We start from the raw sequence: 15,774 nt of genomic DNA, 5'->3' as shown, positions 1-15,774 counted from the left end.
AAATCTGTGGATCTTGTGTACCAGTATTTTTTGAAGGCCTTTGACAAGGTGCCACACGTGAGGCTGCTTAACAAGGTAAGAGTCCATAGTATTACAGGATGCATACCAGCATTGATATAGCAGTTAATAAGGGGAGCCTTCTCAGGTTGGCTGTTGGTGACTAGTGATGCTCCACAGGAGTCTGTGTTGGTATTGCTTTTTTAAAATGTTATATATCAATGACTTGGATGACAGAATTGATGGCTTTGTGCAATGTTTGCGGATGATACAAAGGTAGGTGTAGGGGGCTGTTAGTTTTGATGAAGCAGAGAGGCTACCAAAGGACTTAAGATAGATTAAGACTATAGGCAAAGAAGTGGCAGCTGAAATAGTATTAGGAAGTGTGTGTTCATGCACTTTGGTCAAAAAATAATGGTAGACTATTTTTTAAATGGAGAGAAAATTTAAAAAATCTGAGATGCAAAGGGACTGGGGAGTCCTCGTGCTAGATTCCCATAAGGATAATTTGTAGGTTGAGTCTGTGGTGAGGAAGGCAAATGCAATGTTAGCATTCATTTGAGGCAGACTAGACTATATGATACGAAGATAGGTTGAGGGGTAGGCAATACTGAGAAGTAATGTAATTGCAGCAGGACTTAGCCAGGTTGGAAGAATGGGCAAAAAACTGGCAGATGGAATACAGTGTTGGGAAATGTATGATAATGCACTTTGGTAAAAGGAAAAATAGTGTGGACTATTATCTAGAAGGTACAAACATCAGAGGTGCAGAGGGGCTTAGGAGTCCTTGTACAAGACTCCCAAAAGATTAATTTACAGGTTGAGTCTGTGGTAAAGAAGGCAAATATAATGTTGGCATTTATTTCAAGGAGAATAGAATATAAAAACAAAGAGATAATGCTGTGCCTTTATAAGTCACTAGTCAGGCCGCACTTGGAGAATTGGCAAAAGTTTTGGGCCCCATATCTCAGAAAGGACATGTCATTGGAGAGAGTCCAGAGGAGGTTCATAAAGATGATTCCAGGAATGCAGAAGTTAATGTATGAGGTTTGGCATCTTTGGGCCCGCATTGATTGGAATTTAGAAGAATGTGGAGGCGGGGAGATCTCACTGAAACCTAGTGAATGTTGAGAAGACTAGATAGAGTGAATGTGGAGAGGAAGTTTCCTATGGTGAGGGTATCCAGAACTAGAGAACACAGCCTCAAAACTGATGGGTGACCCTATAGAACAGAGTAAGGAGGAATATTTTTAGCCAGAGGGTTGTAAATCTGTGGATTGCTCTCCCACAGACTGCGGTGGAGGCCAAGTCCGTGCGTATATTTAAGGCAGTTTGATTGTCTCCTGATCAGTCAGGGCATCAAAGGATATAGCAAGAAGGCAGATGTATGGGGTTGAGTGGGATCTGGGATCAGCCATGATGGCATGGTGGAGCAGGCTCGATAGGCTGAATGGCCTACTTCTGCACCTATGCCTCGTAGTCTTATAAAAGCAAGGATGTAATGTTGAGGCTTTAAAAAGCACTGGTAATGCCTCACGGAGTACTGCAAGCAGTTTTTGGCCCCTTATCTAAAACAAAGGATATACTGACATTGCAGACGTTTCAAAGGAGGTGTAAGAAAATGATTCTTGGATTCAAAGGCTTGTCATACAAAGTACATTTCATGGCTGTGGGTCTGTACTCACTGGAATTCAGAAGAATAAGGGGTGGTCTTATTGAAGCCTATCGAATGTTGAAAGGGTTTGATAGAGTGGATGTGGAGAGGTTGTTCCCTATGATGGGGGAGTCTAAGACCAGGGGCACTGACTCAGAATCGAGGGTTGTCCTTTTAGAACTGAGTTGAGGAGGAATCTCTTCAGCTAGAGGTGGTGGATCTGTGGAATTCGTTGCTGTGGAGGCCAAGTCATTGAGTATACTTAAGGTAGAAGTTTATAGATTCTTGATTAGTCAGGGTGTGAAGAGAGATGGGGAGAATGCAACAGGTTGGGGCTGAAAGGGAAATGTATCAGACATAGTGAAATGGCAGAACAGACTCGATGGGCCAAATGTCTTAATTCTGCTCCATTATCTTATGGCCTTGTAAAGACTAATGCAAAGTATTTAAGCGTATCTGATATTTCATTGTCCTTCATTACTGCCTCACCAGCTTCATCTTCCAGTGGTCCAATATCAACTCTCACCTCCCTTTTACTCCTTATATAACTGAAAACCTTCAAGTATCCTCTTTATATTATTGGCTAGTTTGCCCCTGTATTTCATCTTCTCCCTTCTTATCACATTTTTAGTCGCCTTTTGTTGGATTTTAAAAACTTCCGAATCATTCAACTTCCCACTCACTTTTGCTACATTGTATGGCCTCTCCTTAGCTTTTATGCAGTCCTTAACTTCCCTTGTCAGCCAGAGTTGCCTACCCCTGCAATTTGAGAACTACTTCTGTGAGACATATCTCTACTATGCTTTGAACTATTCCCAGAAACTTCAGCCACCTCTGTTCTGCCGTCAACCCACCAGTATCCTCCTCCAATCAACCTGGGCAAGTTCCTCTCTCATGCCTCTGTAATTCCCTTTATTCCATTCCAAGACTGATATATGTGACTTGTGCTTCTCCCTCTCAAATTGCAGTATGAATTCACTCATATTATGATTACTGCCTCCGAAGGGTTCCCTTACTTTAAACTCCAAAATAAAATGTGGAACATTACACAACGCCCAATCTAAGATAGGCTCAAGCATAAGCTGCTCTAAGAAGCCATCCCATAGGCATGCAATAAACACCCTCTCTTGCAATCCGACACCAACCTGATTTTCCAAATCCCCTTGCATATTGAAGTCCCCCATTACAATTGTGTCATTACCCTTATTACATGCCCTTTCCAGCATGCTTTGCTCACAAACTTGGCTACTATTTGGAGGCCAATATATGATTCCCATAATGGTATTTTCACCCTTGCAGATTCTTCACCCACAAAGATTTGACATTCTCTAATCCTGTGTCACCTCTTTCTAAAGATGTAATTCCATCTCTTACCAACAGAAATCCAATATATAATTCATAACAATAAAAAAGCACCCAACATAGAATTATGGAAAATTAGTATCCACCCCAACCTCCCACTGAAAAAAAAACCCAGGCCAACCATTTCTGCGTGTAAAAGAAAAAAAAATTGGATCATTCAACCCCAGAGAACTGTAGATATATATAGAAAAAAAGAAAGTATAACGCCGACTACCAAAAGTATAATGTAATTCACAACAAAAAACCGTATCACTTACAAACAAAAGCTGAAAGTAAGGGATTGTAGCATACCAAAAAAAAAGACAAATTTAACCTAAAGAAGAGTTATGAAAGTATTCAAGAAAAGGTCCCCACACCTTATGAAACTTTATGTCCGAATTAAGAAGTGAATAATAAATCTTTTCATGGTCTAAACAGGACATAATATCACTAATCCATTGAGCGTGAGTGGGTGGGGCAGCATCTCTCCACCAAAGAAGAACCAACTGTCTAGCCAAGAGAGAGGCAAAAGATAATGTTTGACATTTAGTCGGACTCAAGTGCATGTCTACTTCACCCAAGGTGCCAAAAAGAGCAACCAGAGGGTTAGGTTCTAAATGGCAATTAAGAATATGAGATAGGGTTGATTAAGCGAAGCCTGCGCCCCTTTACACTTATCACAAACAGGACTAATGTCAGGGTAATACCGCGATAATTTGGTTTTAGACATATGAGCCCTGTGTACAACCTTAAACTGCAAAAGGCAGTGGCGAGCACATAGGGAGGTTGAATTGACTGACTTAAGAATTGAATCTCAAACCACATCAGATAAGGATATATTTTGATCATGTTCCCAGGCAGTTCTAATTTTATCGAAGGGGGCACGCTTCAAAATCACTAACTTATCCTGAATAGCAGATATTAAACCTTTCCCCAATGGATTGATACAAGGAAACAAGTCCAGAACATTTTTCTCAGACATCTCAGGAAAGTTTGATATCAAAGGGTTAATGAAATGTCTAATTTGAGGATACCTAAAGAAATGAATATTAAGTAGATTACACTTTACAGACAGTTGTTGAAAAGTTGCAAAGCGACTATCTATGAAAAGATATTCAAAGTGCCTAATACCCTTTCTATACCAATCGTAAAATGTTGAGTCCCGCATAGAAGGTAGGAAAAGATGATTGTGTAAAATAGGGCTAGAGAGAGAGAGAAACCATGAAGACCATTAAATTTTCTAAACTGAGCCTATATTCTTAAGGTATGTCTGATAAGAAGATTAACAATAAGTCTAGGCAAATGACAAGGGAGTGTGGATCCGAGAAGTGCAGAAATATAAAGATCCTTAGTAGAGTTCAACTCCATTGCCACCCATTTTGGGCAGTCAGACTTATTATGGAAGAAAGACCAAAAAATAAGAGAACGAATATTGGCTGCCCAATAATATAAATGAAAATTAAGCGGGCCATTCCACCTTCCATTTTAGATTTTTGAAGGTGAGCTTTATTAAGTCTAGGGCGTTTAGCCTTCCAGAGATAGGACGAAATAATAGAATCTAACCCATCAAAAAAAGCTTTAGAAATAAAAATTGGTAAAGACTGAAATAGATACAAAAATTTAGGAAGGATATACATTTTAATAACATTAATACAATAGACAATAGGCAATAGGTGCAGGAGTAGGCTGTTCGGCCCTTTGAGCCAGCACCGCCATTCACTGTGATCATGGCTGATCATCCACAATCAGTAAACAACAAACAACAAACCCAGTCCTGATGAAGGGTCTCGGCCTGAAACGTCGACTGTACCTCTTCCTAGAAATGCTGCCTGGCCTGCTGTGTTCACCAGCAACTTTGATGTGTGTTGATCCTCAATCAGTACCCTGTTCCAGCCTTCTCCCCATATTCCTTGACTCCGCTATCACTAAGAGCTCTATCTAACTCTTTCTTGAAAGCATCCAGAGAATTGGCCTCCACTGCCGTCTGAGGCAGAGTATTCCACAGATCCATAACTCTCTGGGTGAAAAAGTTTTTCCTCAACTAAGTGGCCTAACCCTTATTCTCAAACTGCGGCCTCTGGTTCTGGACTCCCCCAACATCGGAACATGCTTCCTGCCTCTAGCGTGTCCAATCCCTTAAGAATCTTATATATTTCAATACGACCTACAAGAGACATAGACAAGGGTGACCACTGTGTCAAACTCTGTTTCGTAGAGTTTAGATGATTGGTAAATTTTTCTCGAAAAAGATTCTTAAAAGTTCCTTGTTACTGTAATACCAAGATAAGTGAATTGATTGTTAGCTACTTTGAAAGGGAGGTCACTAAAGCTTGTGATTCTTTATTAATTGGAAAGAGTTCACTCTTATGTAAATTAAGTTTATAACCAGGAAGCTGACTAAATTTATTAAGAAGTGAAGACGTTAAGGGTAGGAGGTAGTGGGGTTTGAGATAAAAAGTAAAAGATCATCAGCATAAAGGGAAACTTTATGCTCAACACCTCCCCTCCAAATCCTCATCACTTCAGCACAGCTACGAAACGCAATGGCAAGTGGTCCTATAGCCAAATCGAAGAGTAAGGGACTTAAAGGGCAACCGTGACGAGTGCCGCGTTTAAGACTGAAAGACTGGGATAGCTGAGAGCTGGTCAAAACAGAAGCGGTGGGACGTAAATATAGCAATTTAATCCATGTAGTAAAACTTCGTCCAAAATCAAATTTTTCTAAAACCGCAAAAAGGTAATTCCACTTGACACGATTGAACGCTTTCACCGCATCAAGAGAAATAACACATTCAGGAGTCCCAGCTGAGGGTGAATATAAGATATTAAATAAGCGCTGTATATTAAAAAAGGGAAGGTAATTTTTGATAAAACCAGCTTGATCTTCAGAAATAATAGAGGGTATACTGTTCTCTAATCTATGAGCCAAAACTTTAGCCAAAATTTTAACATCGACATTTAATAAAGAAATCGGCCTATACGAAGAACACTCTGTCGGATCTTTACCTTTTTTTGGCTAAAAGGATGATACATGCCTTGTTAAATGATGCAGGCAAGTTACCATGCTTAACCCAATCAGATAGAACTAAAAATAATTGAGACGAAAGCAGTGAAGAAAATGATTTATAAAATTCTGCAGAAAAGCCATCAGGTCCAGGAGATTTACCGACTGTAATACAGAGATGGCAGACGATATTTCCTCTATTGATAATGGTTCATTGAGTAATGCTTTAAAGTCAGGGGAGAGCGAAGGAATACTTAAACTATTTAAAAAATGCTCAACCGAGATATTCTCATTTAAAGATTCAGAGGTATAAAGTCAAGAATAATAGTTCTTAAATGTGTCATTAATATCAGAATGATTCAAAGTAATGCTCCCATTTCCCATTTGAATTTTTGTAATTTGTTATTTAGCTTTAAAGCTTCTTAGTTGGTTAACTAAAAACTTACTGGACCATGAATATAAAATCGGCTGTTACTTTCAAAAAGTTGGCGTTCAACCAGCCGAGTGAAGATGAGGTCAAACTTAGTTTGAAATTCTGCTCTATTCTTATACAATTCAGGATTTTTTGGTCTGGGCATATAATTGGTCTGTTGATTTAATTTTACCAATCAAGTCTAAATGCTCTATATAGGTCTTTCTTTTCAGATTCAAAGTATATGAAATTATTTGACCCCTCAAATATGCTTTCATGGCATCCCAGACAACCTGGCATGAGATTTCAGATGACATGTTAGTCCTTAAAAAAAAGTTGTCTGGTCCTTCATAAATTTTACGAAATCATTATCCGACAACAAGGACGAATTAAAACACCAATGTTTGTTCATTTGAGGAAAACCAGGGAAATTTATGGACAGGGTAACTGGGGCACGATCCGAAATCACTATACTCTCATAATCGCAAGAGCGACCAGATGGAAGCAGCTGATCATCCATTAAGAAATAATCAATTCTAGTAAAAGTATGATGGACATTTGAAAAAAAGGAATAATCTCTCTCAGTAGGATGGAAAAAAAATGCCACACATCAGAAATTCCATAATTAGAAAGGAAAGAGTGAATAGATAAAGCAGATTTGCTAGGGAGTCTAGGAACAGAGAGGGATCAATCCAGTATTGGATCTAACCAACAATTAAAATCATGTCACGACTTCCACAGGATTTTCAAATGACTAGTTTTGGGGTTCATTAGATATAGAAGTATTACTGAACATCTCTCTGATCGTCCTTTATCAAGTAAGAAAATGGAACAGACTGAACAGCCTTTATTTAGGGATGGGTTCCCTCAGTCTGATCTTATTATACCTGCAATAGTTCTACATTGGTCAAAGGAAGGTTTTGCATGCTTAGTTCAAATTCTCTGCTGCATTTCAATGTTATCAAGTACTTCTCAATTTACTTACAGGGATTTCTGATTTATAGCACAAAGAGGGGAAAATAAAACCAACCAACTTTAGTTTACCTTAAACAAAGAGGTTCTGCAGAAGCTGGTATTCCAGAGCAACATTTACAAAATGCTGGATGAAGTCAGCAAGTCAGGCAACATCTGTGAAAAGAAAAAAAGAGTCAACATTTCAGGCTGAGAACCTGAAAACACTCCTGATGAAGGAACTTGGCCTGAAACATAAACTCTTTATTCCTTTCTATTTTATGTGTCTCACTTCAGTTTACCTCCTTTGGGTTATCTTGTGAATACTTGTGATAAACTAGAGTATTAAACTACAACACTGTAAACTGCTCTAAAAGATGACAAAAGTGATTTAAGAAGACATAAACAACATTCAAATAGTTGGCAGAAAAGTAAGTAAGAATTCAGAAAAATAGGAGGAGCCGGCTAGTCAGTCATTCAAACCTGTCTCACAATTTATGGTTGCTCTGCGCCAACCTCATCTCCTCTTCTGTGTCACTTCCCACAATTCTTGATTCATCAATCTTTCAAAACTTTACCAACTGCCTTTTAAAATACTCTCAATGGCCTTACTTCGACAATCTGTCCGTTAAGAGCTCTGAAAATTCATCACTATCTGGAAAAGTAACAATTAGATTGTTGTTAAATTACAGATTATAGGCATCATTGGCAATCAGTATTAATTGCTTATTCTTTATTGTCCTTGAGAAAAGTAATCTTGAATTCCTGTCTTCCTTGTGATGAAGATGCATCCAAATGTAGTTAGGCTGGAAAGTTATAAGATTTGGAGTCAATGATAATGTGAGTTTTGATGATATAGCAGTCTACTAAGAATCTATTACGAATCAATAAATAACTATATTCTTCCTTCAACTTAGGCAAAACTCAATCATTTGATGTCACCATCAATGTCCCAGATGACATGGTTCCGAATACAAAGCCATTGACACTCATCAGCGTTCAAGGTAAGTGGTTAATGCTGATTGACTCAGTCCTGTAGAAATTGGAGACGAATATATTTCTAGATTTTATCTGACTTGTGCATGTTGCAACATTCAGAGTTACCTATCTTCTGTTTTCCATCTCCAACATTACACTAGAAAAGGACTCGAACAGAGATTTTAAAATTGGAGTGAAAATGTAAGATTGCCCTTCACAGGATAAAATTACTGTCCGTCAAACTCAAATGCACACAGTGGCATTTTTCTCCTTATTCTGATTATAACATGGTTCTGTAACTAGCTTAGTTTTTGTTTTTGTTTTTCCTTATCTTGCTGACCTGTTTACCTCTCACTTTAAAATTAGAGCTTTAAGTACTACTTTGGTTAGGAAACATTTTCCACTCCCATCCTTCTTCTCGCTAGAAAACTGTCATCTGGTCATCTTTAAGACAAGCATCCTTATGGGATGAAAAATATCAGAATAATGTATGACATTTCCTATGTCATCCAAGTACGTAGCTCAGAAAAATATTCATTCCAGGCACTTTGACATGGTAGGTTGTTCTGGAAGTTTGGATGAAATGGGATCCAGGATGAGCTAACCTATTGGATGCAAAATTGGCTTGGTGGTAGTGGAGGACTGCTCTTCATTTTGGAGGTCCATGGTTATATTGGAAGCAAGGACCTGTGCTGTGTCCACTATTGTTTTTCATCTATTTTAATGATTAGGATCAGGATGGTTAGTAGGTTTGCAGATGACTCCAAAATTAGCATTGAAGGATATTCAAGGTCACAAAAGGATCTAGATCAACTGGGAAAGTCAACTAAAAAAAATTGCAGATGGAATTTAACTCAGATGTGTAAAGTGTTGGAGTCTGGTCAGTTAAACCAGGACAGGATTTATGCATTGAACCCTGGTCATTGATCACTGGCTAATGCTGTAAAGTGATGTTATAACTGCTACACTACCATGCCTATAAGAATATCCATCAGCTTTCTATGCTCGAGGGTTTTCTCCAAAAAACATCAAACCACAAGCCACATCAATACCTTCATAAACCTGCTTTGTGTCTTTTCCAATTTGATGACATAATTTCCTGTAGCAGAATTAGCATAACTGTATGCTATCCTTCAAATATATCCTAATCAACTTCTTGTACAGCTGTAATGCAGTGTCCGAATCCTAACCAATAAAGTCAAATGTGCCAGGCTCCTCCTTCACTACCTTGTCTACATCTGTCACCACTCTCGAGAAACTATGTATCTGCACTCCCAAATCTCTTCTACAACACTCCCCAAGACCCTGCCAATTAAGTTCTGCCCTTGTTTGAAATACAGAGTTATTTTAAAACATGAGAGGCATGAATAAGGTGAATAGTCACAATCTAGTATGAGAAGGCTTTGGGTTAACATAAAAGGGGAGGACTTAAAAAGAACATGGAGAAAAGCTTTTTCAAATGAAGGATGGTGGGTACATGAAACAAGCTGCCAGTGGAAGTGGTGGAGATAGGTAAATTTATGTTAGGGGTTTCTTCTTTTATGTTACTGCATGGGCTAATCAAAATGGCTTCTTTGTTATGTTAACTGGAAGGAGTTCTCTCTCAGTCTGCTTGTTTGGGTTATATTATTGATAAGGGAGAGAACGAGCCAATTGGGATAGATGTTATTCTTTCTTGTGTGTCTGTAAGCTACTGTTTCACGGGGTTTTGGGGCAGAAGGCATGTTGGGCACAGAGAGGGGAGATGCGATGCTGTAAGCTGGCCGATGGGACGAACCCCTTCGGCGAGGAGAGGAGACAAAGACAGATTTGTGTGGAGCGTCTGGTCGACCACCGTGGTTGGTCCCAGTCGGCAGGTCGACGTGGTCGGAGAGGATCGAATGGTGGAAAGAGGACCTCGTTACTTGAGCTCCAACTGTTGTGCACGAAGTGGTTGAACTTTGATAAGTTTGGCACCTTTTACTCTCCTTTTATATTTTATCTCAATTAATTACATAGTTCCAGTAATATCTATAAAGTGTAATCATTTAATCGCATGTGGTGTATTGTCTGTTATTTGGTGGGGTGGGGTACATCACACAACATCCACACAAACTTGATTACCCAGTTTGGCGAGGCCGAAGGCTGCTTCCCCTAGATGACTGTGAGTTGAGCGAGGCTGAGGCTTACCAGAGGGCTACAGTTACAAAATTTGAAGGTCATTTAGACGGGTACATGGAGAGGAAAGATTTAGAGGGATGTAGACCAAACACAGACAAATGGGTACAGCTCATGTAGACAGCTTGATGGGCCTGGATGAGTTAGGTCAAAGGGTCTGTTTCCATGCGGTCTAAGTCTGATTCCTGAAATGAATGTTTTGCTTCATGCTTTATATTGCAAACTACCAATTATCACTTTACCAGTCTTACCATCAAACACCTAGGACTGTTGATGTATAGAGAGATCTCAGGGAGCAGTTTCTTAGCTCGCTGGAAGTGGCAACACACAGTACATTGACAGGTTAGAGAAAAAGGCCTTGGTATACTTAATTTCATAAACTGAAACATTGAGCAGAAGCGTTGGATGTCACATTGAAGGTGCACCTAAGATTGCTAGACAGCACTTGGAATGTTGAATGTGCTTGTGAATGCCATAATAAGGGGAGGATGAGAACAACAAACTGCAGAAAAAATTTTACTTGGAATGCAGGGATATAGATGGACTGTGGTTGGTCTCACTGGAATGTAAGGATATAGTTTTAAGGAGAGATTAGATGGACTGTGTTTAATCTCACTGGAATGTAGGAGGCTGAGGATTGATCCATTGAATAAAAAAGGAGTGTTATGAGCAGGATAGATGGTCAGAACTCCTCCTCGCAGGACGGAGGTCTAAAGCTAGAGGGCACCGGTTTAATATGAAAGGGATGTATTTAATTATTGACGGTAGGTTTTGTACACATCGATGGTTTCTACTGATGGTGAGCTGCCAGAGAAGGTCGATATTATTCATTATTATCATCATTATGTGCCATGTCGTATTGCATGGGTGATCATGTTCTATGGCCATGATTGTTCTTGGGAAATTTTTATACAGAAGTGATTTGCCACTTGCCTTCACCCAGGCAGTGTCTTTATAAGATGGGTGACACCAGCCATTATCAATACTCTTCAGAGATTGCCTCGCGTCGGTGGTCACATAACCAGGACTTGTGACATACAACAGCTGGTCATATGACCATCCACCACCTGCCCACGTGGCTTCATGTGACCCTAATCAGGGGACAAAGCAGGTGCTACACCTTGCCCAAGAGTGACCCGCAGGCTAGCAGAGAAAAGGAGCACCCTATTCTCCTTTGGTAGAGGCATATCTCCACCCCGCCACCCATATTATTATTATTACAATGTTTAAAACGTATTTTAGACAGCACCAGGGATATATTTTATGACCTGACCATTATTATTCCCCTTCATATCTTCCTTCAGTTCTATGTTCTTTCTGATAAGAAAATTCTGTTTTAGAACATATAGAATAGTACAGCACAGAACAGGCTCTTCAGCCCACAATGTTGTGCTGACCCTCAAACCCTGCCTCCCATATAAGCCCCATAAATTCCTCCATATACCTGTCCAGTAGTCTCTTAAACTTCACAAGTGTATCTGCCTCCACCACTGACTCAGGCAGTGCATTCCACGCACCAACCACTCTCTGAGTCAAAAACCTTCCTCTAATATCCCCCCTTGAACTTCCCATCCCTTACCTTAAAGCCATGTCCTCTTGTATTGAGCAGTGGTGCACTGGGGAAGAGGCACTGGCTATCCACTCTATCTATTCCTCTTATTATCTTGTACACCTCTATCATGTCTCCTCTCATTCTCCTTCTCTCCAAAGAGTAAAGCCCTAGCTCCCTTAATCGCTGATCATAATGCATTCTCTCTAAACCAGGCAGCATCCTGGTAAATCTCCTCTGTACCCTTTCCAATGCTTCCACATCCTTCCTATAGTGAGGCGGCCAGAACTAGACACAGTACTCCAAGTGTGGCCTAAACAGAGTTTTATAGAGCTGCATCATTACATCGCGACTCTTAAACTCTATTCCTCGACTTATGAAAGCTAACACCCCATAAGCATTCTTAACTACCCTATCTACCTGTGAGGCAACTTTCAGGGATCTGTGGACATGTACCCTCAGATCCCTCTGCTCCTCCACACTACCAAGTATCCTACCATTTACTTTGTACTCTGCCTTGGAGTTTGTCCTTCCAAAGTGTACCACCTCACACTTCTCCGGGTTGAACTCCATCTGTCACTTCTCAGCCCACTTCTGCATCCTATAAATGTCTCTCTGCAATCTTCGACAATCCTCTACACTATCTACAACACCACCAACCTTTGTGTCGTCTGCAAACTTGCCAACCCACCCTTCTACCCCCACATCCAGGTCATTAATAAAAATCACGAAAAGTAGAGGTCCCAGAACAGATCCTTGTGGGACACCAGTAGTTACAATCCTCCAATCTGAATGTACTCCCTCCACCGCTTCCCTCTGCCTTCTGCAGGCAAGCCAATTCTGAATCCACCTGGCCAAACTTCCTGGGATCCCATGCCTTCTGACTTTCTGAATAAGCCTACCATGTGGAACCTTTTCAAATGCCTTACTAAAATCCATATAGATCACATCCACTGCACTACCCTCATCTATATGCCTGGTCACTTCCTCAAAGAACTCTGTCAGGCTTGTTAGACACGATCTGCCCTTCACAAAGCCATGCTGACTGTCCCTGTCAGACCATGATTCTCTAAATGCCCATAAATCCTATCTCTAAGAATATTTTCCAACAGCTTTCCCAGCACGGACGTAAGGCTCACTGGTCTATAATTACCCAGACTATCCCTACTACCTTTTTTGAACAAGGGGACACCATTCGCCTCCCTCCAATCCTCCGGTACCATTCCCGTGGACAACGAGGACATAAAGATCCTAGCCAGAGGCTCAGCAATCTCTTCCCTCGCCTCATGGAGCAGCCTGGGGAATATTCCGTCAGGCCCCGGGGACTTATCCGTCCTAATGTATTTTAACAACTCCAACTTCTCCTCTCCGTTATTATCAACATGCTCCAGAACATCAACCTCACTCATATTGTCCTCACCATTATCAAGTTCCCTGTCATTGGTGAATACCGAAGAGAAGTATTCATTGAAGACCTCGCTCACTTCCACAGCCTCCAGGCACTTCTTCCCACCTTTATCTCTAATCGGTCCTACCTTCACTCCTGTCATCCTTTTGTTCCTCACATAATTGAAGAATGCCTTGGGGTTTTCCTCTCTAACATTTTAGGATCTTTCAAAAAACATGGAAATGAATCAGAGTTTGATCAGGAGAAATTATGTTTTGGTGTGTACAATCGGTGGTCTATCTGCTTGGCAAAGAGTTTTTTTATTTCTGCAGTCTTTATGATCTGTATGTCTTTGCTAAGTAAATGCTGTTGCACTGATCAACATTGCCAGTTGATCCTTTTGTCTTTGATATTTTTCCAGAGAGTTTTTGCATGACCCCCATGAAATCAGCAAACAAATCAGTCTGCAAATTCTTGCTATCCTGAATTTTATGTATTTATTTACTCAAAAGTTGATTTATTTTCATTACAAATGTTGCTGTATTTGCTTTACTTCAGGGATCAACACAATCTGAAAAGGCACTGAAAAGAGATTCAACAAGAACTTTCAAAGAAGGATAGATATTTGGGACTAGTGGTGTGCCACAGGGATCAGTGCTGAGTCCATTGTTATTTGTCATCTATATCAATGATCTGGATGATAATGTGGTAAATTGGATCAGCAAATTTATTGATGATACAAAGATTGGAGGTGTAGTGGACAGTGAGGAAGGTTTTCAAAGCTTGCAGAGGGATTTGGACCAGCTGGAAAAATGGGCTGAAAAATGGCAGATGGAGTTTAATACAGACAAGTGTGAGGTATTGCACTTTGGAAGGACAAACCAAGGAAGAACATACAGGGTAAATGGTAAGGCACTGAGGAGTGCAGAAGAACAGAGGGATCTGGGAATACAGATACAAAGTTCCCTAAAAGTGGCGACACAGGTAGATAGGGTCGTAAAGAGAGCTTTTGGTACATTGGCCTTTATTAATCAAAGTATTGAGTGTAAGAGCTGGAATGTTATGGTTGTATAAGACATTGGTGAGACCGAATCTGGAGTATTGTGTTCAGTTTTGGTCACCAAATTACAGGAACGATATTAATAAGGTTGAAAGAGTGCAGAGAAGGTTTACAAGGATGTTGCCGGGACTTGAGAAACTGAGTTACAGAGAAAGGTTGAATAGGTTAGGGCTTTATTCCCTGGAGCGTAGAAGAATGAGGGGAGATTTGATAGAGGTATAAAAATTATGATGGGTATAGATAGAGTGAATGCAAGCAGGCTTTTTCCACTGAGGCAAGGGGAGAAAAAAACCAGAGGACATGGGTTAAGGGTGAAGGGGGGAAAGTTTAAAGGGAACATTGTGGGGGGGGGGCTTCTTCACACAGAGAGTGGTGGGAGTGTGGAATGAGCTGCCAGACGAGGTGGTAAATGCGGGTTCTTTTTTAACATTTAAGAATAAACTGGACAGATACATGGATGGGAGGTGTATGGAGGGATATGGTCCGTGTGCAGGTCAGTGGGACTAGGCAGAAAATGGTTCGGCACAGCCAAGAAGGGCCAAAGGGCCTGTTTCTGTACTGTAGTTTTTCTATGGTTTCTACGGTTTCTAATGGGGATTATTTTTGGTCCTGATTATCACTACCTGTGTTTTACTTTTGCACCATTCTATAGTGAGAAAACAAATGGATATTTCTTTCTTTCTCAATCATTTTTACTTAAGTTTCAAATTGATAAACATAACAATGATATTGATACAAAGAGATCGGGTTTACATTAGTAACGGTTAACGTATACAGACACAGACTCCGAATGACATATGTAATTTAAGCCTCCCAATCTCTTAATAACTGAACATGAAAAATATTCAAAAAATTTTATACAAAGAAAAAGTCTCCCTACACTAAAAAAAAAACAAAACAAGAGCTGGGCTGCCATGTTTCATTGGTTAAAATCATTATTTATCATTAACTCCTCTCCTCCATACACAGACAAAAAGGTATTGAAAAGGATTGGGAAAAGGTCAGCTTACATCATACATGTCACAATGGGAGGCATTGGGAACAGACCCAAATGCAAGACACAGATATTGAAGTACAAGGAACAGCACTTGAATAGAGTAGGGACGTGACAGGATACAGACAAGGAGCAGGGACAAGAATGTAGACCAGGGCTTGGACCCTGAACCAGAGACTGGACAAGGACCCAGAACCTTGGTCTTGCCTCGGGCTCGGGCCCCAGAACCAGTCATGGACAAGATATGACTCCAGGACTGGAGGCTGGGGTCTTGAGGCTATAGCTTGGAG

At 40.3% G+C, this 15,774-nt stretch overlaps 1 protein-coding gene across 2 annotated transcripts in view; it reads left to right on the top strand.

The window, feature by feature from the left end:
* LOC140191934 (venom factor-like) overlaps nt 1–15,774 on the top strand; it is a 264,302-nt gene that overhangs the window by 163,209 nt on the left and 85,319 nt on the right. For both annotated transcript variants that reach the window (XM_072249822.1, XM_072249823.1), the window contains exon 23: nt 8,277–8,363. In XM_072249822.1, the coding sequence (XP_072105923.1) occupies nt 8,277–8,363 (87 nt within the window). The remainder of the gene's footprint in view (nt 1–8,276; nt 8,364–15,774) is intronic.

Source organism: Mobula birostris, chromosome X (assembly GCF_030028105.1).
Source record: "Mobula birostris isolate sMobBir1 chromosome X, sMobBir1.hap1, whole genome shotgun sequence".
NCBI lineage: Eukaryota > Metazoa > Chordata > Chondrichthyes > Myliobatiformes > Myliobatidae > Mobula > Mobula birostris.
This window is presented reverse-complemented; position numbering and strand designations above follow the sequence as displayed.